General features: G+C 38.1%; 2 protein-coding genes across 2 annotated transcripts in view; both read left to right on the forward strand.

Annotated features, from left to right (window-relative positions):
• Positions 1-26,548, forward strand: part of efl1 (elongation factor like GTPase 1) — a 292,867-nt gene that overhangs the window by 127,700 nt on the left and 138,619 nt on the right. The window lies entirely within an intron of this gene.
• Positions 1-26,548, forward strand: part of adamtsl3 (ADAMTS-like 3) — a 169,629-nt gene that overhangs the window by 126,702 nt on the left and 16,379 nt on the right. The window contains exons 16-23 of the mRNA XM_060883894.1: positions 907-1,196; positions 4,434-4,563; positions 9,880-10,084; positions 11,599-11,781; positions 11,922-12,075; positions 13,509-14,562; positions 24,729-24,841; positions 24,934-25,062. Of these exons, the coding sequence (XP_060739877.1) occupies positions 907-1,196; positions 4,434-4,563; positions 9,880-10,084; positions 11,599-11,781; positions 11,922-12,075; positions 13,509-14,562; positions 24,729-24,841; positions 24,934-25,062 (2,258 nt within the window). The remainder of the gene's footprint in view (positions 1-906; positions 1,197-4,433; positions 4,564-9,879; positions 10,085-11,598; positions 11,782-11,921; positions 12,076-13,508; positions 14,563-24,728; positions 24,842-24,933; positions 25,063-26,548) is intronic.

Genomic DNA, 26,548 nt, shown 5'->3' on the forward strand with positions numbered 1-26,548 from the left:
GGTCGACCATGGCGGCCTGTTCTGAGTGAAACATGTCCTGTTTCAACCGCTGTATTGTCTTGACCACCGTGCTCTAGCTTAGTTTCAAGGTCCTGTCAATCTTCTTATAGCCTATGCCATCTTTACTGTATGTAGAGCAACAATTCTTTTTTCAGATCCTCAGAGAGTTCTTTGCCATGAGGTTTCATGTTGAACTTCCAGTGATCAGTGAGAGCATGAGAGCAATAACCCCAAATTTAAACACACCTGCTCCACATTTACACATGAGACCTTGTAATACTAACGAGTCACATGACATCTGGGAGAGAAAATGGACCAATTTGGACATTTTTACTTAGGGGTGTACTCAGTTTTGTGTGTGTATATATATATATATATATATATATATATATATATATATATATATATATATATATATATATATATATATATATGCATTTTTTTTTTTTACATTTTTCGGAACAGGAAACATTCTCAGCACAGAAAATGTGTACACTTATGGGCCACTTTTTTTAGACTAAGATCAAAAAAATGTTGTTGCCCCAGTAGTTTGGTGTAACGTTAGACACTATAACTCATCAATTTCCTTTCAGTTCTCCTTTGTTTTTATTCATTGTGTCAGTTCCTCACAATGCACGACAGTAATCTGGATACTTCAAGTTGGTCTCCTGACCAAGCAGTGACATTGGGGTGTTGAACAAGCACATTAATGCTCCTGCACCTGTTACAGTCATACCAGCATCACAGCACACACTGCCTGGTCAGTGTCGCAGCTTTGCCAAAAAATGGAGCACCACAAAAATAAAATCTGTTTTGCTATTCAGTTTTTTGATTGTGTTAATTGTGCATGTTTATTGTAGATGTTGCGTTCAATTATATTTTTCATGTATGTGTCTGTGTATTCAGCTTCATCCCAGGACCATGGTCTCCCTGCAGTGTGTCTTGTGGCATAGGCATACAGAAGCGCACTGTAAAGTGCAGAGTGTTTCTCTCCTTCACTCAGACTGAGGTGGATCTGCCAGATGAAGAGTGTGGAGAAGAGAAGTTAATCCTCCAGAGATCCTGCACCCTTGAAGCCTGCTCTAAATTGCCAGATCATTCACAGCAACCACAGGAAAATCAGAATAAATCCTCCAAGAAAAACTATGTTTGGGAGTATAGGGGTTTCACACCATGCTCAGTCTCCTGTGCTTTAGGTAAGTCTGTTATTAATCTATATTTAATCATATTGATGCTAATATGCTTCGGAAACTCCTGATGTCCTGACTCCTGACACATTTGAATTGTGTACACAGCGGTATGTGCGCACAGGTGTAAAATGTCAAAATGCCATTAATTTTCTGGTAACCTGCATTTTTTGGCCTGTGGTTGAGAATCACTGTGAAGAATTTTTGTTATCAAAGCCAAAAAACATCCAGGATTCAGTGTCTTAATGACAGTAATGTTTAAACACAAAAGGCCAAAGAATGTGCAAATTCAAAGGTTAGTCAGTTATCTTCAGACTATGAAGTTGACAAGACTTTGCAACTAAGCAGAATACACTTACTGTTAGGAAGGAACACACATGCAACTGCAAATTAATGTAGTTATCTAATCGGCCAAGCATGTGGCAGCAGTTCAATGTGTGAAAGTTTCAGTTATTGTTCATTCCCAACATCTGACTGAAGAAAAGTGTGAACTCTGTGACTTTAACTGTGGCATGGTTGGTGTTGCCAGATAAGCTATGTTTACTAAGTAATTCTTCTTCTTCTTCTTTCGGCTTTTCCCTTCAGGGGTCGCCACAGCGAATCATCTCTCTCCACCTATCCCTATCTTCTGCATCCTCAACACTTGCACCCACTAGCTTCAAATCCTCATTCATTACATCCATATACCTCCTCTTTGGCCTTCCTCTTTGCCTCCTGCCTGGCAGCTCCATGTCCAACATTCTCCTACCAATATACTCACTCTCCCTCCTCTGAACATGTCCAAACCATCTTAATCTTGCCTCCCTAACTTTGTCCCCCAAACGTCCAACATGGGCTGTCCCTCTGATGTACTCGTTCCTAATCCTGTCCAATCTTGTCACTCCCAAAGAAAACCTCAACATCTTCAGTTCGGCTACCTCTAGCTCCGACTCCTGTCTCTTCTTCAGTGACACTGTCTCTAAACCATACAGCATGGCCGGTCTCACCACTGTCCTGTACACCTTCCCCTTGATTCTTGCTGACACTTTCCTATCACACAGAACTCCTGACACCTTTCTCCACCCACTCCAACCTGCCTGCACTCGCTTCTTTACTTCTTTCCCACTCTCTCCATTACTCTGGACTGTTGACCCCAAGTACTTAAACTCCTGTACCTTCTTCACCTCTTCACCCTGTAACCTTACTGTTCCACTTCCCTCCCGTTCATTCACACACATGTACTCAGTCTTACTACGACTGACTTTCATTCCTCTTCTCTCCAGTGCAAACCTCCACCTCTCCAGGTTTTCCTCCACCTGCTCCCTGCTCTCACTACAGATCACAATGTCATCTGCAAACATCATCGTCCAAGGAGACTCCTGTCTGACCTCCTCTGACAACTGGTCCATCACTATAGCAAACAGGAAGGGGCTCAGAGCCGATCCCTGATGCAGTCCCACCTCCACTGTAAACTCCTCTGTCTGACCTACAGCACACCTCACCACTGTCCTGCTCCTCTCATACATGTCCTGCACCACTCTGACATACTTCTCTGCTACTCCTGACTTCCTCATACAGTACCACAGCTCTTCTCTTGGCACCCTGTCATACGCTTTCTCTAAGTCTACAAACACACAGTGCAACTCCCTCTGACCATCCCTATACTTCTCCATCAACATTCTCAGAGCAAAAATTGCATCTGTTGTGCTCTTTCTGGGCATGAAGCCATACTGCTGCTCACAAATTTTCACCACCTTCCTTAACCTAGCTTCCACTACTCTTTCCCACAACTTCATTGTATGGCTCATCAACTTTATCCCCCTATAGTTGCTGCAACTCTGCACGTCACCCTTATTCTTAAAGATCGGCACTAACACACTCCTTCTCCATTCCTCAGGCATCCTCTCACTTTCTAAAACCCTGTTGAACAAACTAGTTAAAAATTCCACTGCTGCCTCTCCTAGACACTTCCAGACCTCTACCGGGATGTCGTCAGGACCAACTGCCTTTCCACTTTTCATCCTCTTCAAAGCCTTCCTGACTTCATCCTTTCTAATCTTATCTACTTCCTGTTCCACAGAGTTCACCCCTTCTACTCTTTTTTCCCTCTGATTTTCCTCATTCATCAGCTCCTCAAAGTATTCCTTCCATCTCCTCTGTACACTCTCCTCACTTGTGAGCACCCTTCCATCTCTATCCTTAATAATTCTAACTTGCTGCACATCCTTCCCATCTCGATCCCTCTGTCTAGCTAACCTGTACAAGTCCTTTACTAAGTAATTGAGTGGTCCATATTTCTGTGGGTGGAAATGCCTTGTTACGGGGAAAATAGCCAGAGTGTTTTGAGCCTCCAGGATGGATATAGTAACTCAAATAATCACTCTTTACAGTTGTGGTGAGCTGTTAAGAAAAGCATCTTAGCATGCAAGAACATTCAACCTTAAGGTGGATTACCACAGACTTCCTGCCAGCTCAGACCAGTCAGCTCATTTTCTATCATGATCTTTCTCATTAAAAATTGCTTCAACTTGAAGACCCATTGAACATGTGATGTTTTTTTCACACCATTCTGTGTAAACTCTAGATGCTTTTGTGTGAAAATCCCAGGAGATCAGCATTTTCTGAAATACTTAAACCAGCTCATCTGGCACCAACAGTCATTCCACGGTTAAATTCACAGAGCTGACACTTTTCCCAGTTGTTATGTTTGATGTGGATATTAGCTAAAGCTCTTGATCTGTATATGCATGATTTTATGTGCCTCTGCCACATGATTGGCTGATTAGATAACTGTATTAATGTGTTGGCGCACAGATTTTTCAAATAAAGTATATGGTGAGTGTATGTGTTGACCTTATATATGCTATATATCGGACGTAATCTGAAAGTTTATTAGCTGGCAGTTTATTAGCAGCACCTACCTTGTAGATATTCCATTTCTGACTGTAGCTCATCTTGTGCATGTGGTGTTAATACAAGTCAAATGGTATCTCGGCGTACTATAGCTGGAGAGTTTAATTAATGAAGAACACAGTCTAAGATTCTCTGGTGAGAACACAAGTACGTAAACATTTCTTCAATGTTATACTTTTTCTGACATCTCTTTTTTCTCCAGTGAATAAACCTACATTAATCACAGGATGTCAGTTTATGTGAACTGCTGTTTTCTGCCTTTACTGTCACAACAATTCAGCATTCAAACGATAAATCTGTGTATTCTAAGATTCTTTCTGACTTCCAATTATGGCGTATGTATTTGTCTCTCAGGCAGGCAGACAGCTGTTATTCGTTGTGTAAGGGCTGGACGACGAGAGCTGGTGGAGGATACACTCTGTGATGAGTCATTCAGACCCCAAACCATCATGCGCATGTGCAACCCTCTGCCTTGTCCTGCCAGGTAATAATTCACCACAACTATACATAGCTCTACTAGTGAGTAGTAAATTAATATCACTGGACTATCATAATCTTGAAGACATTTCTCTACCTATCTGTTTTATTAGGTTTGCTGAGTAAAGTAAATATAACAAATATTTCATGTGTCCTAAAGACTGAAAAGATCAGACAAGAAAGAACAATAGGAGCAACATACAATAAAAAAAACATACTTGTGTTTATGCGAATCAAAGTAAAATACACAGTTCAATCCACATAGGAAAGCCTATGATGAAAAGCATTTCCTAAATGGTCCTTAAACTTACTGAGGTCATTATTCAGCAGTTTAGCCACAATTTAAGAAAGAAAATACTCTTCTGAATACAACAATGTCCACAAGACAAGCAGTTTGTATATGTCAAACTTGAGTTACACTTGTCTGAACAGAGGAGCATCTAACACAACACTGATATCTACTTACAAACTCTTCCTCGCACCTCCAGGGTTGGGGGGTTTGATTCCTTGTGCCACTCTGTGTGCAGAAAGTATGCATTTTATCCTTGTTCTTTATACTCTGTGGTTTTGTACTCTGTGGTAGGCTGACTGGCATCTCTATATTGCCTGTAGTGTAAGAATGAGTGTGTGTATGATTGTGCCCTGCATCCAGGGTGTCCTTCACCTTGTGCCCATGTTCCCTGTGATCCTGTGTAGAAAATATATGGATGAATATTTGAGTAAAGCTAATTGTTCATAATGAGTTCAGTGACATCACAGGTATGAATTGGAAATGTCCAATAACCTATGAAACTTTTCCCTATTCCCAAGTAATTATACTTTTATTGACCAGTAGTGCAAATCACCACAAGATGACTTACTCATTGTAAAAGACCATGTTGCATGTTTCTACTGGATCATTAATGACAAATATACTCTCCATCGTATTAGCCGATTAAACAAAGCCGAAGAAATGCACATCTGCTACACATCTGCTTAAGCATTCTTCCACACTTCAGAAGATAACATGGTTGTCCTGGCCTGAAGTGGGACCCATTGACCTGAAGTTACTTAAAAATTTGCGTATATGAAAACCAGGATGCAAAAATCAGACCTTCTGAACCTTGTCTGAGGTCTAAAAGCATGTGGACAAAAGGATGATGCAATAAAAGCTAATGAATTGAGGTTGTGGAACAAATAATGACATAATAAATATAGTGAATATGTTCCAGGTTTTGGCTTTTACTTTTTGTTGATGTCATATTTGTCTTCTTCAGAAAGAACTTTCACATAACAGTAGTTCATGGAAACAAATGTCCATATGCATTGCCTTTTCCCATATATTCTAAAATTCTTTTAAATATCGCAAAACGCATAGATGGAGACACAATGCGAGACAGAATGTCTGGATCAGATGGTCGATGGAGAATTATAATCTGGGTTGTTCCGTACTGCAGTCTGGCCAATCACAGAGCTTCGGTTACATTACAGAAACATTGGCAAGACCTCTTTATGGCTTCGATTGAGAAGTGGAAATACACATGCTGTTAAATTGCTCTGTGTTGCACTCATCGCATGGCAAATCCAACTACAGATGATCTGACTAATGAGAACCTGACAAAGTTTTAGGTGGGAGTTTTTTGAGAGAGCAATCTGGTTTACAGTTATTTATGTCAATGTAAACTACAAGTGAGCTTAGCTGAAACTGCATCTTATTTTTGCATACCATCTACATGTCTGTTATGTGAAAACTTCCTGTTTCTAAATTATGGCTTTGAACTATGATGTGACCCTTTTTTCTTTGTATTTGCTACAACTTTGTGGAAATTGGAAACTGTTTTCAAACAGGAAATACTGTAATTTGTGGAGTTACATCAATAAGGACTGTGGTGTCTCATTGAAATATGTATAGAGGCATTTATTCCATAGGAGCTATCAGTGAACTCAGTTGATTTTGTATAAATGTTTATAATTCTGTTGAAAAAGGAAAGACAAAAAAATTTCAGCAAACACAGATGAAGCCAAAAATGCTTGTATGACTGACTAAGCCATGTCTGTATTTCCAGTAAAATCTATAGAATTAGTGGCTGTAATTAGTAACATATGCAAGAAACATGTGGTTCCGATAATCTGATTTTATTTCTTCTTCCATTTTAATATCTTCATGCATATTTTTATAACAAGATGTAATGTTTAAAATGTAAAAATATGATCTCATATCAGCCTTAGGGAATGATTGTTTATCTCAAATTCCAGAGCAGGCAATAAACAAACTGTGTTGTGGACTATGAAACAAAAAAAAAATACAATGCAGTACCTACAGCAATTGACATAGTTACAAAAGACAAATGAATGAAAGTGATGAATACTCGCACATTGAGTTTAGTGTGAGAGGGCCAGGATGGAAATGGCATTAATTTATCTTCTTACAGTATATATTCAGTGTCCCCTGGCCATGTCCTGATCCGTGAAATGTCTCTAGCAGGTTGCATTCAGGAAATATCTGTAGCATTTGGTCTTGGCATTAACCCAGTGTTATATTACAGGCACTTGACTGAGTGTACTAACTCCGATTAGATGTTTTGCTTCTTTCCTGAGCACTTTAACTAAAAAGTAATATATAAGGATTATATCAATTTCAACTGAAGCTGAAAACAGAGGTTAGTGGACAGTATTTGGCTGGTAAACTGTTCTGAACCCAGCAATGTTATTATGTTGTCTAAAAATCACATAACCTATCAAACAAACAATACAGTATGTGCTCAGCGGTCGTCTTATGGTGGCTCATATCTACATCATTTTGTACATAGTATCAGGTAGGAAACATGCAGTAATGTATCAATTGTGGGTGCTACACAACTGAAAATGCCCATATTCACTAGTTGAACAATCATTAATACAAGAGGAGCTTTAATGAAACTGCCTGGAAGAAGACAAGGGTATTTTTCCATCATTAAAGGGAGACACAAAAAAAAAGATCATAGGCGATCACAGGCGAAGATTTGTAGAAGATTATCTGTATGTACTACAAACTATTTGGAAAGCATGGCAAAATAAAAATTTTCTTTATTTCCTTCATCTATCCACAAACATAATCATGTATCATATTCTAGATGTTATTGGGACTTTTACTGAAGCCTGGTATTTTAATGATGAGACAAAAATGTAGCTTTTCAATCAGGGTGGGTTTGGAATAAAAATAAGGCTTATTATACAGAAAAGACCCCAATTAGTGTTAAGCAGTGGTGAAGATCTGTAATGCCGTGGGGCTGTTTTTTCTTCCACTGCAGTACGCATGGCATAGTAGTAAATCTGGCAGGCTCTATCAGGGTTTTAAAAGTGGGTCATAGTCAGATATAAATAAAGAAAAGAGTATTATATATTATCATATATTATCATATATTATATATTATATATATTATAGTATTATCAGTATGAAATAATGCTACAAGGGTGCCAATAATTTTGTTAAATCTGTTAAAATTTTAAATATGTGTAGCTACAAACATGTAGCTAAATGGTGCCTTACAGTATGTACTGATAACTAACCCTATTCTTTCAGGCCCTTCAGGCCTGTACCATGTTCAGGACCAAAATCCAAATGAAATATTAATAGAGCATCAAAATAAAACTGACCTTTTCTCTGCCCTGTCAGCCAACTGACATTTTAGAAACAACGTGTTATTGTTTGATTTTTAACCATCTTTTAATTTAAAAACATCAAATGAAAAACATCTGTCGTCGACTGTATATTTTTCTTAATTTTAATGCTTTCTATTACGGCTTTGGTATTTCAAAGTACTTTATGAGATCCAGGGAATGCATCATACTTTTATGAGTTTCAGATAAAGCGTCATCATCACCTCATGTTTTATAGCGCTCATTATCTTTGCTCAGTGCGCTCACAATTTCCGTTGGATTCAATGTTACTGGCTTGCCATTCTTGGGATAGTGAAGTTTAGATTGGTCATCACTTGTTTTGTTTTATTGTGATGAATATGTACTAGAGTGACATCAGACTAAATTCTAACTGTACTTCTCTTACTTCCTCTCTTAGTTAATAGTGAATAGTTTTTGTGCATGTTTTAGGTGTGATGTTATCGACTAAAAGTAGATGTGATAAGAGCGATTACTGATGAGCTCAGTGTGATGTTATTAAAATACATTTTAACATTTTAGACATTTCTGCTTCTTTTGGGTGTGTATTGTGAAAGCAGTCCATTGTATCTCTGAATGTGTAGCTTCTGAAATGATCTAATTCATTAATTCATCAATTCGTTAATTAATTAATTCTTATAAAAACAGTTCAGTTTGAACAGACAAAATGTGGCGTTTTGGGAAAGATCAGGGAAGAAAGGCCAAATTTTCACTGGGACTGGTGGGTACAAAGAACCTGCTTCTTTCACTGTGACTGTACAGAAGTACAGAAGACTGACGGGTACAGAGGCACTTCCTTCACTAGGGCTGACAGGTATAGAGACCATAGCTGTATCAGAAAGACTGACAGGTAAAGAGGGCATGCCTGATTCCCTGGGACTAGAAGGTAAAGAGGACATCCATCTTTTATTGGGATTGATATGTACAAAGGACATGATTCCATCACTGGGACTGACAAGTAGAGTGAACACCCCTCCTTCACTCGGACTTATGAACAAAGGATATGCCGCCTTCGCTGTGATTGACAGGTAAAATGAACACACCTCTTTCAGTGGGACTGAGCGGGACAGACGCAACAACCCCTTCACTAGAACTGACAGCTTCAGAGGCCATTCTTCCTTCTCTGCTATATGAATTAGTGAAATTTGACTTTATGATTGCAGGATAATGTGGAGTATGGTGTGTGTGTGTGTGTGTGTGTGTGTGTGTGTGTAAGTGTGTGTGTTTGTGTCTATGTGTGTGAGTGTGTGTGTGTAAGTGTGTGTGAGAGAGAGCTCAGCTGTAATTGATGTACTTTGTTTAGCAGGAGCTTATTCTTTGTGGGGAGGCTAAAGGAAGTTCTGTTGTGTTTGATGAGTGAGTAGGGAAGTAATGAGGAATTGTAAGCTAGGAGCAAATAAGCAGCTGAATATATCATCTGCAATTTGGCTTGGCTTAATAAACAGTCTGTCAGGCCAGTCTGTTCCTTCAGATGTTTGTGTGTGTGTTATCACATTCTGTTTTCCTCCACTATGTTTGTGTTTACTTTTGTACACATGTTTGCTCTCATAATGAATTGCCTCCAAACATTCATGTCTCGTATGTGTGTGTGTGTGTGTGTGTGTGTGTGTCTGTACTGTATGCGTGCCTATGAGACCAGCACTGACTTTGACCTGTAAGTACTGTATGTATTCATACTCTGTCTTAGATGGGAGGTGAGCATGTGGAATGCATGCTCAGTTTCATGCGGTGTTGGATTGCAGACGCGAAGCGTGTGGTGTGTGAGGTCTGTAGGAGTCAATCACAGCGAGCCAGCATCAAACTCTGAATGCAGAGGACCGCGCCCTACAGAGGTTCAGGCTTGCAATCAGGTGCAGTGTGTCCCCACCTGGGAGACAGACGAGTGGCAGGAGGTGACTTTTACACACACACACACACACACACACACACACACACACACACACACACACACACACACACACACACACACACACACAGATAATTCTGTCAAAAATCATATATAATTTTATATATTTAATATTAAGATTTTAGTTTTATAGAGAAAGCAGAACAGTTTTATGTTATGTACAGTATGTATGCATTTTATGATAATGTTAAAAATATGGATTGCAGTCACAAAATTGTATCTCTAACTTTTGGTTCCCTCTAAAATAACTTTTTGTAAAAAGCTGTAGCCACAAATGAATATTTTATGACCACAAGCAAATTTTCTCAAGCAGGCAAATTTTATTTTTTAAAATGAGGCAGACACAGAGAAATCAACGGAATTAGACAATTGGCCAGAGGAACCATGGAGATTGTTGTTAATCATGTACTTCACATCAATCTTGGAATGGCATACTATAGTAGCTGGCATTGCGACATGGATACACCGTCAGTCCGTGTCAACTTTAGCAAATTCTCAAAGCAAACACACTCTTTTGTCCATTCTTGCAAAATAATTCAAAAACGGCCACATATTAAGTATGACATTCTTATACAGATCATAATGACTGATTATAGCTTATATGGTGAAGCAACTGTTTTATAACAGTTAAAAAGGTCTCTTCAGTAGCTTTCAAACCAATTTTAGCCAATTTTGGAGCTTTAGTTGAGGTTAGAATGTGCTTAGATATTTTTCAAAATATTCTGAAAGTCTAGTTGAAGTAAATAGTGACCTGTGTATATTGTTACACCCATAGTGTTTAGAGTGACTGCACAGTGTGTTATTTATCAGTTACGGATCATCTCGAGACTGAAATCTTTTTTAACTTTTAATGACCTGGAGAAAGTCATTCATGCTTTTATCACCTCCCGCCTTGATTACTGTAATTCATTATATTTGGGTCTTCCTCAGTCATCCATTGCACGCTTACAGATGGTACACAATGCAGCTGCGAGACTTTTGACCGGGGCAAAGAAAACAGATCACATTACACCAATTTTAGCCTCTCTTCATTGGCTTCCTGTCTATTTTAGAATTCAGTTTAAAATCTTGTTGTTTGTTTTTAAAGCTCTTAATGGTCAAGCCCCATCTTATCTCACAGATCATCTTATTCCTTTTTCATCCACCAGATCTCTAAGATCTGCTGATAGAGCTCTCTTGGTTGTCCCTCGCTCACGCTTAAAAACGAAAGGTGATAGGGCTTTTTCTATTGCGGCCCCCCGTCTCTGGAACCAACTTCCACTGGATATTCGCCTTGCACCTTCCAGTACAACTTTCAAAGTGAAGTTGAAAACATATTTTTATTCCCAGGCATTTTAATCGGATTTTGTCTATGTTCTATTGTTTTATTGTATCATCTGTTTTGTTTATTTTATGTTTAGTTTTTGACTCTGTTCAGCACTTTGGTCAGCTCTGCTGTGATAAATGTGCTATATAAATAAACTTTACTTACTTACTTACTTACTTATTTGTGTATTTCAGTGCTCCAGTTCATGTGGCAGAGGAACCCAGTGGCGCAAGGTTTACTGCAGGCAACGTCTGGCAACCGGCAGCTATCGCCGCCTGCAAGACGAGGAGTGTGATGAAGTTAAACCAGATACTCACCGGCCGTGTGTTAACACACAGTGCCTAAAACCCCACCTAGTGGGCGGGGAGTGGTCCAAGGTGAGTGTGTGTCTCTATTGGGCTGAACTATTGTTTGTGAATTTACTAATACTTGCAAGTGTATCCAATTAATGTTTTGATTATCTTGGGTGTGTTTATGATCAGTGCTTTATATTATTTTCATTTGTGTGTATTTTAAGTGTTCTGTGACATGTGGGAAGGGAATTCAGCACAGAGAGCCTATGTGTAGAAGGCAGACTGCGTCTGGTCAGCTGGTCACTTTGGACAGGACTGTGTGTATTGGCCTTCAGCCTCCACCTCTGATCAGGAGCTGCCGAATGAGTCCCTGCAACAGTGAGAGTATATTCTTTCTCTTTTTTTTTTTTAATTATTTGTGTCATAAAATTAATCGACCTACTCACCAGTGAATGACAATTTCGCAAACATGGTTTTGTTTTTAAATTATATATTTTATATTCATGTACCAGAAATGACCAATGGTATGTGGATACTTGAATATCACAACCATTTGTGGGCCTTTTCCAACCTGTTGCCACAATTTGACACAATTGCATATTATGTCTTTGTATGCATTAAAATTTCATTTTACTGGAACTAACCTATTATCTCATGTAAATAATCCTTGATCACAAAGACCTGAGCCCTGACCAAAACATCACTGAACACCTTGGGTATGAATTGGAATGCTGACTTCACTCTAGGCTTCCTTACCCATCATAAATACCTGACCTCACTAAAGCTTCGAATCTAATACATCCGCTCCCCAGAATACTGGAGGTTGTTAAAACAGAAAAGGGAAGACCAACATCATATTAATGGCCATGGTTTAGGAATTTGTATAAATGAGGGTGATAGTGTGCACTGGTGCAAGCTTCTTTGGTTAAGAAAAAATAGGAAAACATGAAACAGCACCATATACATATGTAGTTGAAATTCGTGCTTTATTCGCTTCATTAAATGATTTATTTGCAAATTCTGTAAATAAATGCATCCCATCAAGTAGCTAGTAAACATACAGAGAGTGGAGGGACATATTAATACCCTGTGCTATGTACATTTACCGTTAAACAATGTGACTTTACAATTTGATATTATACTGGTCTCCATATCTGTGTGTGATGTCAATTCTGCAAATACAGTGAGCATTATGAGCTTCACTAATGAGTGAAAACATCAATCAGTTAAATTCTCAATAAAGGCTTTCTTTTTTTAGCTCACCAGTACATATCTATTTAACCTGCTGAGTCTTTGTAGAGGTCAGTGTGCTTGTAGACCAGATGCATAGGCAAGTTGCTGATGTTGGCTGTAGATTTATAACACTTTTCATCAGTGAGGAAAATATGCCCCAACTTCCTTACCACAAGTTGCAGACATGAAATACTTGTAATTTGTTTCCTTTAGCTGTGGACATACTGTTGGAGCCACTTTGGGTGTCTTGTATATCTGAGCCAAATTACATGAGCATGTACAATGTAGACTGTCTATTAAAAAAAAATTAAACAGTTCGAACAGATGCTCTTAGCTGTTGTCTATTTTCACTCTTATAATCTGTATTGATCAGACATGCTACATTATTCTTCAACTTTACTTGGTTTGTGATCAATCTTTGTAACACCTCCCAAAAAAATACTCTCTCCATTCATTTGTGGTGTTAAATGAAGTTTCTTGGAATTCTGAGACCTAAATAATAACTTCTGAAGTCCTCAACAAGCTGGTGGTTTCACCTTCTGGATTGTGCTAACCCGTCGTGTTCATTTTGTTTGCAGAGCACAAGTACTCCAAAAAACGCTGTCCTCAGGTTCTGGGCCTCAAACGCATCTACATCCAGACAAAACAAGAAAAAAGACTTACCTTCACAATTGGTGGACGTGCTTATCTTGTCCCAAAGACATCAGTCGTAATCAAGTGTCCAGTGCGCTACTTTCCCAAAGCCCAAATTCGCTGGGAGAAGGATGGTTTGGACCTTCAAAGCTCCAAACATCTGACCATCACAAAATCTGGAGCCTTAAGGATCTACAGCTTGGAGGTTGGAGACATTGGGCAGTATCGGTGCTGGGCTAACCAGGATTCAGATACCTTCATCCTTAAGCTAATAGGCCATGATAACAGGCTGTTAGAACATCCTGAGGATAAGAAATTGGTAAAGCAGAAAATCAACAGTAGCTCAAGAATTTTTCCTAACAAAGAGGGAGGTAATGTTAGTTCCAAGTGCCAGGACGAGGCCCAGAAGGAGTTTTCTTTGACTAAGAAGGTCCAGAAACAAGGTCAAAGCTGGCTGCAAAAGAATGAGTTTCATCTGGATGAGGACCAAACTAAAAAGCCTGTGGATCCCATGGATTTAGGTAACTATCTTTTAGCATCTACTTCTACTAGTGATTCTGTGATTTCAGCAGCTTCGGGTGCCTTCACTCTGGAGCCAGCTGAGTTTGAGAAACTGGTCAGAAACATCAGCCAGCTTGCAGAAAGTGGAGATGTAACAGATGACCTCGCCTCCCAGCTTATTGGGAAGCTGATGGAGGAGATTGCTGCGTTCCAGGCCACAACAGACAAGGAGACAATCCATTCAGAAAGCAAACATCAAGACAGAACCCCTAACTCCTCTGAGCACTCTGGGGGAAAGAGTTTGAAGAGCAGAGCGGTTATTGTTCGTCATAGCCCACATGGATCCGCCATGAGCTTTCAGAGAGACCTTATTGTCAACGTGGGAAGGACTGCCTACCTAACCAATGCCACTCGAAGCCTGACACTTCTTTGTTCAGCTCAGGGTATCTCAACACCTTCCATATCCTGGACCAAAGATGGAGTATCGCTGCAAGCAAGGTATGCGTACTTTAGTCAAATGTCAGTTATGTGATTGTTTTGGACTGGTTTTCGTGTCTCAAATGATTATTCACTAAATACACTATGGAAACCATGAGAATTAGACGATAGTGGTCTAGTAACATAATGGCTCCTACACACTCCAGTTTATTTGATACAGGCTAATATATTCTAGATTAGATTTATGTGCAGAAAATGGGTGAAGGTGGCTCAATGGTTAAGGCACTCAGTTCTTGATCAGAAGGTCAGAGATTAAAGCCCTGGTATTTCCAAGCTGGTACTATTGGACCCATTAGCAAGACCCTTAACTCCCTTGGCTTTAAGAGTGCTGTGTCATGGCACTGAACTCAGCTTCCTACCAAGTTGGGATATGACAATAAAAGAATTTCAATGCCCTGTAATGTATAAATAATAAATAAAGACTTCTTTATATATATATATATATATATATATATATATATATATATATATATATATATATATATATATATATATATAATTATACAGCCTGTTTAATTGGTATAAGAGTGTGTTAAATACTTGCAATTTGCTTTTAAGATGGTTGATTTTAGAACTTCACAACACACCCAGATATTTACAACACACCCAAATATATTCCTAACTCCTCTAGTTCTCTTTAATGTGGTCTTATCCAGGTCAAATATGCTGGCTCTCATTCTCCTGCTGTCTCTAGGGTCACATTGTGGTGTAGAATGTTGACTACTAAATGCACTTACTGAAAACATTGACTTAGTAATTCAGCTTTGTGCATCTAGGGACCTTAAGCTCAGCTTCTACCCAGACTGTCGCTAAACATTGTCTGTCCGTCTTCCAAGACCAAGTCATGACTGAGCAAACAGTGGCCTCAGTTCTCTGTTCTACATCATCAAGAGACCTCGGCGGTCTAAAAGAAAACTATTTAGCCACAATAAATATGCCATTCTGGATATTTATGACATTTTCATCATAAAACATGGGGTTACATCATATTTTAATGACTGATTAGCTTGGAACTAATCCTGTAGATTACCTACCATGGATGGCCATGATTTGTTGTTTCATTGAATCTGAACTCTATTTTGTGTGTGTGTGTGTGTGTGTGTGTGTGTGTGTGTGTGTGTGTGTGTGTGTGTGTGTAAATTTCCCCAACATTCTGTAGCAAGTGCTGTCAGAACTTGACAGAAGTGACCTCAGCTCTAAACCAAATATATTAAACTCTGTACAGCCCACAGTGGCCTCAGTTACCCTGAACAGGAGAAAGCAATGTGGTACTTTCATGATTGTATTGTTGTCTCTGCCCTACCCTAAACTGGTTATTTTTGACCACAACCTTGAATTGGCTATCAAAACTCTCTTCTATCTTTTCCCTCCTCCAGCCCTGTTTTTACTCTTCATCTATGTTGCATCACCTTGTAACAGCCTGGTTAAATAGCCTTGGTTTGCCTTCTTAGCCAAAATAAACTGAACTCCTCATAGACTTTCTTTCTCATGCCAGCTCAGTGACTCTTAGTACATTCCATCTTTTTAGATCAATATTTAAACTAGATACCTTCTTTCTTAGAGGAAAAAGATATTATTGAGGTTCCTTGCTATGCCCCAGTCATACTATATTACCAAAGTGGCTTTTGACTGCCTTATCTTGCTTTAAGCATAACATTCTACTTGACTTGAGCAAAAAAAAAAAAAAAAAATTCATTTTAGGTGTAATTTTTGTACCTTATCCTCCTCTTATATCGGACTTAACAACCCAAAGAAAAACAATCTGTTCTTCTGGCATGGCAGATACCTGTTGTATAACACAGCATATAAGACATGACCACATGCCCACCCACATAGCCTCTTGAGTTTTTCTTAGTATATTACACTGTCATTATGGATCAGAATGATGATGAATAATGATCTCTCATACAATCACAGTGCACCGAACTCTGCATATTGCAAAGTCTCTTTTCATCTTATCAGTTTTGTCAGTTAGGATTTGTACATGAAACTAATCGCCACATTTTTGCATCCATGCCAGTTATGCCACCTGCCAGTCAAAGAGATTAACTATTTGGAGCAACACAATGTTTGGCTCACCTGCACAAGATGAATTGCGTTAAACTGAATCTAGTGAACCAGATAGTTTGGCTGTGCTCTGCTCCCGAAAGGACAATGTGGACTTCACTTGTGTGAAATACAGATGGAAAAGAAAGTCAGTCACACGTGTCCTGGAGGCTCTGTTCTGCCCATTTACCCTATTCCCCTATATAACCCAAACCCAATCAATATCTGAACATTATGGCTTTGTAAAACATACCTCAAATATACTAAATAATATTTTAATTAATGTTATATTTTTAATGTGATATCAGTAATGAGACAAAAAAAAAACATGGACGCATCAACAATAAAAGAAAAGCAGTTAATAAGTTGTTGCTCCTCTTCTGGCTTTATGATGGCCTGTATTCTTTGAGGCTTGGATTTCAGATCAGATCAGATCAGCTTTGAAGACCGGGGCGTTGTGAAGGACCTTTTTTTATTTCTACCATAAATTTCTAACCGGATTGAGATCCACACTGTTTGCTGGCCATGTAATCTGATCCTGAAGAAAGGCTTTAGCACTCTGCTCTGTGGCAAGATGCAGAATCATCTTGGAAAATTACTACATCAACACCAAACCAATTTTCTGTCAATGGAATGAAAAAACAGCAACAGTCCATTGACTGTTGAGGTCATGATTTCCACTTGCCTTTTACCTGACATACACACTCATATAATAAATGACTGAGGGAAAACTGATTGTTTTCTTCAGCCAGTCATTTTCATGTTTCATTGGAATGGCTCCAAGGTTCCAGCATCATCTTGTATACTCACTGAGTATCACTTTCATCCAATCATCTGCACTCTATGAATGCTTCTCTTTTGTCAAGTCTAAGCTTGTTTCCTTCAGTTTAGGCGTTGTCTATATGCAACCTATTCAACCTATTTAACCTTCATGTTGTCCCTGGGTCTTTTTGACCCTGCTGGAAGAATTTAATGTGTCATAACTTTGGTTTTCTTCCACATATTTGCCTGAAATTTCCCAGGATTGTTCCAAATTATGAACTTTGCAAGCAAAATTAATTTTGTCTATTTTCGTTGAACTATGTGTTCAGAACAGTATACTGTATACTACGCGTTTGTGATCCTCTTGGGTCATTTTGACTCGGCCACATTTAGTGGGGCAATAGGTCACACTTTTGCCCTTTTCAGCGCAATGAACATACATACAGACGCAAAAATGCACACGTAAAATGTCCACTAATACACGCACCCAAAACACACACTCACACCCCACACACACACACACACACATGCACACACACACACAAACACACACACAAATTGGGCAATGCATTTCATTAGGCCTCCAGAGAAAAAAAAAGCCAAACATTTGTAAATATTTCACACTTTTGATATGCTTCGCCTAGCAGAGGGCAAAATATGATCTATCGAAATGATGCTACACACGCACGCACGCGCACACACACACACACACACACACACAAGCATTGGGCATTGCAATTCATTAGGCCTCCAGAAAAAACAAAAGCTACTCATTTGTAAATATTTCACACTTGTCAGATACATTTGTCCAGCTGGGGGCAAAATCTGATCCAACAAGAAGCTTCACACACACACACACACACACACACACACACACACACACACACACACACACACAGAGTCAAACACTGTTCAAAGCATTGGACATTGCATTTCAGTTGGCCTCTAGACAAAACAAAGGCTACGTATTTTTAAACATTTCACACACACGCACACACGCGCGCACACACACACACACACACATTCATATTTCTATAAAGAAGTTAAAAAATAAAATACATGTGTTTTGTAAATCATATTTGTTTCCTCTCTCTTATTTATACATTTAGTTGCATCAGTAACTTTGGCCTAGAGATATGCTGAGTAATGTTGACATTCATCAGTCAGTGGTTATCCAAAATAATATTTAATAATTTCTGCTTATTTTACTCAAAACATGGCATAATTTTTGATAAGGATTATCATTCATAAATTAAGTATTAACATAAGGAGTGTAAAAGAAGTTTTATTCACATGAAATTATGCCATGTTTTTGAGTGGGGGTGTGTGTGGATGTGTGTGTGTGTGTGTGTGTGTGTGTGGCCTGTTGTTGGTTGATCAGATGACATCAGGTGGGTAAAATACATATTACAAGTGTAAAATAGATATTACACACAGATTGGTGATAATTGTAGAATTTTTGATTTATAAGCATTCAAGTCAATTTGGCCTGGAAAAAAAACAGGTTTTATTATTTGCTGACATTAAAAATGGTCAAAATGGTTTCAAAACAATCTCCTGCCCTTGAAATATACCAATATATCAACTTTTGTGCCTCTATAGTGAAAATAATTAAAAATTTCTGTTTTTTTTTTTTACTAAAAATTGAGGCATTTTTGCATATTAATGAGGTTAATTATACCAAATATGACAAAAATATGGCAAAATATATGTTAATATGTTGGAAACAAGTTAGACTAAAAATGTAAAAAAAAAAAAAAAAAGGCTATCATATATAGTTCATTTTTTATAAGCAGTCAAAACAGACAAGGTCAAGTTGACTCAGCGCTCCTAATTTGTATAGGAGGACAACACAAGGGTTAATTCAGTAATTTCTTAAAGTTCTGTCACAAACATTGACTCCTGTTGTTCATTTTTTGTTTTGTAAAGAATGTTCCTTTCACTTTTCTATCCTGATGCTTGGTCTACTGGTATGTTTTCCTTAAAACCTTTTATTTTGTTTATACACAAAATTTCAGACGGGGAATATCTTTAACCAAAAAGATCATTTAAGTCCAACAGAGTTGTTAAGGTCTATAAGCACTCTCTTTTACCTGCAGACTAATTATAATTTGTAGACTTGGGCATGTTTTTGCTTTAGAAATACAAATTGCAAGGGGATTCCATCATTTTTTGATCTGTAAAAAATATGCCATTATTTAAAATTATTTGATTTTATTTGACTGAGGTATGATTCACTAAGCCAGAATGTTCAGCTATTAAACATAAAAAATGTTTTTGTGCTATATTTGTGATTTTTATTTGCTTCAAAGTAAAAAATCTGGGCCAATGCACTCTAATTTTGGTTATTCCATCATTTTTGCATGGGGTTGTTGCAGGGCTTTTCAAACCTTCTGCATCCAGGGAGCCTTTTAACTATAAAACAAACTCCACAGACCATGGATTACAAAGATTTTCCAACTATTCCAGTATTTGTTATTTTTATTTTATTCATTAGGCCATACAATACACTTTTATCTGTTTGATGGAGGCACAGAGCATTTTATTCCAAAAAATTCTCATGACAGAACATAGCAGATCCAAGCTGATAATATTTATAGAGCAACATCTTGAACCGAAACTTTTCGACTCAAGAGAATAATCATTCATTCATTCACCTTCTACTGCTTATCCGAACTACCTCGGGTCACGGGGAGCCTGTGCCTATCTCAGGCGTCATCGGGCATCAAGGCAGGATACACCCTGGACGGAGTGCCAACCCATCGCAGGGCACACACACTCTCTCATTCACTCACGCAATACGCAATATGCACTACGGACAATTTTCCAGAGATGCCAATCAACCTACCATGCATGTCTTTGGACTGGGGGAGGAAACCGGAGTACCCGGAGGAAACCCCGAGGCACGGGGAGAACATGCAAACTCCACACACACAAGGTGGAGGCAGGAATCGAACCCCGACCCTGGAGGTGTGAGGCGAACGTGCTAACCACTAAGCCACCGTGCCCCCTAGAGACTAATCAAATTAACTAAAAATAAATTAACTAATGCATAAGAACTTATTTAATAATAAATGTTAATGATAAATGTAAATGTAATAATAAATGTAATAATAAATAATAAATGTAAATGTTAATTTGATAATGTTCGGTTGTGATTTCCAGCAAATTAATTAATTTATATATATATATATATATATATATATATATATATATATATATATATATATATATATATATATATATAATCATTTATCATTTAAAGCCAATGATTGATTGCAATGTGATTCTAAATGACATCTGTATAGGATGTGGGTAGGAAAAAAGACCAATCCAAAAATAGTCACTGAGAGCTTCTTCCATTTTTTGAAAGACTTGAATGTCACCACCATATTGTTCATACAGGCAAAAAAAGGGGGGGCTTCAACCTTATAACTGAATACTCGCAGTACACATTGCCCTTTCAGCTTTCCAGATTTTCACCACTCACTGAGTAGATCCAAGATAGCATGTTTGGATAAACTTGTTTAGTTCCTTAGTCATTTTGGCTCTGATGTGGTCCTTCTATTTAGCCCCTGCATGGGAGTAGCTCTGGCTAACTGAGATATGGCTCTGTAAAATAAATACAGACTGTCTCAGGGCTGTCTCTACTGCTGAGCCGGCACACTGCAAGTCTTAGTTTTGGCCCGATATAAAGGCTCTTGTGATTGACATCCACAGACTCAGACCGCCACTGCATTAGACAGCTTTTTTCTGAACCCAGCAGGAGAGGCCTGGGGCAATCTCCCCCAGTGTGTTTAATGTTTTTCTTTATATTTAATAAGGATAGATGTAGATCTGTCTGGAACTTGAGGGGAGCAGATAATGGTTTAAAATGATCATTTGTGCTTATGATTTATGGTAGAAAAGCTTTGAGACACAACAGCGTATTTAATAGAGTTTAGCGCCTGAAACCCTTTCCTTCTAGGGTATATCTAATCATGTGTTATTCATTTGCATAGTGATTTCCCCTACCATTCTGACTCATCCCCACATTCATATTGAGCCTCACTTATTTCAGTTGCGTGTAAATGCTTTCTTGATCAGTAACGCTGATTTTCCTCATACTATATTGGAGTAACTTCTTGACAGATTGCAGCCTATCAGTTAAGAATCATATTAGTGAATCACTTGATACCTTTTTTCAGAACTAACTGGATCAAAAATGTAAATAGTTTGTATTCAATTTGATAACTGAAGCCCATTCTTTGTTTGAAGGTAGATCATGGCTGTGTAGTGTGCTGTGTTTTGTCTACTATATTGAATCGAATCATTTTTTGGTACTTCAATACTTTGACTTTACCCTATTTGTAGTTAATCAGCTATATTTTTGGTGTCCAAACTTTGCTTTCTTTCTTCTACAAAAAAAAAAACTAAAATTATCTTACACAGTGACACCTAATAAAATACCACTTCATGGATAATGTGTCCCAAAAAAAGAGAATTTTACTTCTATTCCAAGTCCCAGATTGTTTCCAGCCCAAACCCTTGCTATATCCCTTGCTTCTGTTATCATTCCATTCCATAATGAATATTTACCACATGCACTTCATTATTTCTTTATCTCTCTCCCTCCTTCACAAATTTTCTCTTCTGCAGGCCACATTTTCAGTAGCTGTTTTCTGTGTGCGCTTGTCTCCAGCGACTCAACAAATCTACCAAAATAGAAACCTTCAAGCATTTGGGTGACATTTGCACTCACTTTTCATCTTTGAGCCAAAAAGAGCTTGCAGAAACAGACCCTCAGGATCAGTGTGGATCCCTCGTAACCATGCAGACAAAGTGTAGACAGCTCATGTAAACAAAATGGCAGACAGACGGATGACTTATTTTGAGCTGTAACATTTTTAGAGCTGTCTGTGGGGCACCTTCTTACCCGTGAAAGTAGGGTTGGCGAGGCAGTGGGACCAAATTCCTTATTTTTTAATTTTTATAAAAGAACCTTTTGGGGCATTATATGAACATTACACTTGCTATTTTCCGTTATTTATACCCAATTTCTGTACCAAACCAGACCACATAAAAATGGCAAAATACCTTAAATATTTGCAGGGAATCTATTTTCTAACTCATTCTCATAACAATTCTGTTTATATATATATATATATATATATATATATATATATATATATATATATATATATATATATATATATATATATATTCTGTTTTTATATCTATAAAAATATACAGTGCCTACCAAGAATGTATTCTATTGCTGTGAGCAACATCAAACTGGAGTAAATTAGAATTTTGTGCATGTCACAGGTTATCATATTTGAGCCAGTGAACTCTGGAACTCCTTCTGTGCCATTCTTGCCCTTTTTGCCCATGTGCCTCTTTTGGAAGGACAGTCTAATCTGGGTAGCGTTTGTAGAAATCTTTTTTCCATTTAATATAATGGAAATGTTATAATGGATTTCACAGTATTTCCAAAGAGATTTTCAAAGCACTGATCTTTTTATAACCTTCTGCAGTTTTTTACTTTACTTCATCTTGAGGCTTCACCTCGTTGGTCCTCATCAATGCAGAACAAAACTGACCTGCTGTTTTAGATGCAAGCCGTGTGTGTGCATGTGCGCACACACGTGCGTGTGTGTGTGTGTGTGTGTGTGTGTGTGTGTGTGCGCACAGCATTTCTGGGTGAATCTCTTTTCTTGAGTCCAGTTTCTGGATTCAGAGTAGGTATGTTTACATTCGCCAGTTTGCCTCAATCCAAATGAATTCAATTTGATTTCAGATTCCAAGTACTGTTTACCCTAAACTTTGTAATCCAATTCAAGTTTAAATATAAAATATACATTAATGATATTAATATACAGTATATAACAAATACAAACGTTTTTCTTTTTTTTTTTTTTACCCGGATTATTTCTGATCTACTTCACCCTTTTCATTCCAACATTTAATTCAGATTCAGATTCAGTCAGAATGATTAAGCGGTTTTCATGAAAGCTTTTCAATCCAATTGATCTATCGTTCAGATTACTAACAGATCATTTGCATGTAACCTATGAAAAGGTTACTGCTGATGGATATATATTTTATCTTATTTAAAATGTCATTTTTTTCCAGTTTTTTGGAAAAGGCTTATTAAAGGTGTATCCCAGAAAGGTACCCTTACGTTATAGACCTTTATGTGAATTTGAGATAATATCTTTATCTTTTTTGTTTTGTAGATTTAATCATATGAAAAAGATTCTTTGCATTATTTTACCAGATCAGATCCTAGAAGAGTGAACCACTAATAAACTTGCAAAAACAGAAAACTGTGAAAGTTTAAGACATGTTGCAAACTCTTTACCTTCATTGCTAGCTGCTTTCAGGTCCACATCTATGGCACAGGTTGCAAATTAATGATTCATTAATGATTCTAGCTTAACTAAGTTACCATAGGTGGTTACTGCTGCTTAGCTAAAGCCATTGCACGGTATTGTTAGTTGTTATTGTTGCTGTTTTATCTAGCTAGCAATAAACTGCTAAAATTAAGTTTCCTTAGGTTTATATTGCTGTGAACTAACTGGTCAGGGCAGGTTTTGCTAGCTTGCAAAGGTTACCACAGGAATGAGCAATTTTCACAGGGTTAAATTTCTCCTCTCCACAGGGTTCTCCACTATTTATTTTACCAAATGTACACATACTATACATGGTGGTGTACTGTTTAATTAAACCAGGAAGCTTAGTTATTTGACAATATTTCTGAGTTGATGCAAAAATCTGAGGGTATTTCGGTTCATTGTTGCTCATAGCAAGCCATAGTGTAATGTCTGGACAGGATTAAGAACACTGACCTTGTGTAGTGGAAAATCCTTTCAAGCACATACACAGTATAAACACATACTGAGAAACCAGTGGCACCGTGCTAAAATGGCCATTCTACTCTGAGCTGTAAACGCCTCTGGTGTCTGTTGTACCTCTGCTGGCTCCTGAATACTCAACGAAGATCAGATGAAATGAGGAATGAAAAGCAGAGTAGCTGAGAAAGAATGTTATGATTGATGTGGAGGAAATGAGAGATTTTAGCACTTCTCACAGGTCCAGCCATGTAGCATTTGATGAGGATAGATCACAATGTGTGTTTTTATTATTTAAAAAAATGATGCACAGGGATGCTCTGGTTTCATCAACCTAACACAAGGCTTGCATCTCTGTTGACCTAACCACATGTCAACGTGGCTTAAGTAAATGTGGATATAATCCTTTAATGTGGCATGTGAGGATGTGGAAATCACACAGTGTAATTCAATCGCCCGAGCCGAATTCTGCGGCTGATTTGGTGTCTCTGCTTTTCTCTTTTCTTCTGGGGTATTATGGGATAGTACTGGAAGACTGCACATTGCAAACCCTGAAGCCAAAGATGTTGGAATCTACAGGTGCACAGCAAATAACGAAATGGGATCAGATTCAGAAACAACACAGGTGCTATTTGCTGGTGAGTCATAAACATTCACACACACAGTCTGTACAAATTTACACAACCAATGTTTGCTATGGTTATAAGCCATTTTTCTTTTATTTTGACAGATCACCCTGCTATCATGGCTTCTTGGAAGAACGTATCTGACCTACACAGTGCCAGTCTGAAAATAGTCGTAGGAGGCAGAATAAAAACCCATATAGGTGCAAATCTCACTTTGGACTGTCCAGTTACAGGTCAGTAAGCTATGCTGTGCCCCTGAGTAAGGCTCCTAACCCTCAACTGCTCAGTTATAAAATTGAGAAAAATGTTAGTCGCTATGGATAAGAGCATCTGCCAAATGCCATAAATGGAAATCTAAATAAACCCACACCCCATGACACAGAGTAGGGTTATGTAGTGAAATGTGAAAAATGTGAAATGATGCCCATCTTAGCACTGAATCAGTGATGAACAGTTTATTATCCAACACAATATCGACATCCAGCTGCTTTGATAGAATAATGTGATTCTGAATTGTAAAATGAAGTGAATTCTGGGAGGCCACACCCCCTTTACTTGGACAGGAGAACTTTACCCGATTTTTTTTATATGGTTGTGAGGCTGCATCATGAATCGGCACACAAATGCAGTATATGGTCAATATTTGGATTTATACTGTATAACTCTTCTATATGTCTTTGTTGATATTGCTCGAAGGAGAATTAATGTAACACATTTTTGCATGAGTGACAAGCCTTCCATACCAAAGTGGTGGTTTTCTCCTTCTTCATAAAATCACTCAATATTCAACTGTCATATTTTTTCCCTCTTTGCTCCAAAAAAAGCAAAACCTGCCCTTCTGCTTGTCACAAACGTTAGACACACTATAAATGCATGGCATATCTGTGAGAGATGCAGCGCCCTGTTTCTAAAAGTATCCCACGATTAATGGCTCTTGTCCTCAGTGCAGAGCATAGCAGTAGTGAAAGATTCGGCTAATTAGGGAGAAACGTTGTGTAAAGTTAACCAGCGTCTTAGGATACCGGCCTTCTGCCATGGGATTTATGCCGTTCCTCATCATTTACCAGCGCTAATTTACTGTAGCAGAGCACAGCTCCTGTTGTGTGATTGAACAGTGACGTTTTGTATGTAGGTCTCTGCTTTTTTGTCAAGGCTATTTATTGCATGTAGTCAAAGGTGAAGGTTCATGGGGTTTAAAGACCTGGATGGGATCCAAAATGCACTGAGCATGTGTATCATTTCCAAACTGTAGCACTTTCTGTCTCTGTCTGAATTGGTGCTGTTGTGTGGCAAGTTTGGCACCAAATGTCACATATTATAGCCTTTTCCATCATCCACAAAATCATTTAAATGAATGACAGCATTAGAGGAATAAAATATTAATAAGTTATCTAATTGTTAAAGGTAAAATATAAGGATGTATGGACGGACTGGATTTATATTAACGCTATATGCTATATATTTCAATAAGAATAATTAGTGACAGGGAAACCAACCAAAGCTTGACAATGCACCCCATTATGCAGTTAAAAGTTCACCAGAGTTGAAAATATTTTTGCGTCAGCCAGTAAAGAGGAGGAGTATGGGGGAAGATCATTCGTCATTCACATCAGAGACTAGCAAAGTGAAGGAGAATCTAATCACTGGTCACACCCAACGCTGTACCTGCCAACTCTCACAGTCGATAAATAAACAGCAGAGAGTGAGCAATAGATCAAC

The sequence above is a fragment of the Tachysurus vachellii genome, chromosome 1, assembly GCF_030014155.1.
Source record: "Tachysurus vachellii isolate PV-2020 chromosome 1, HZAU_Pvac_v1, whole genome shotgun sequence".
Classification (NCBI taxonomy): domain Eukaryota; kingdom Metazoa; phylum Chordata; class Actinopteri; order Siluriformes; family Bagridae; genus Tachysurus; species Tachysurus vachellii.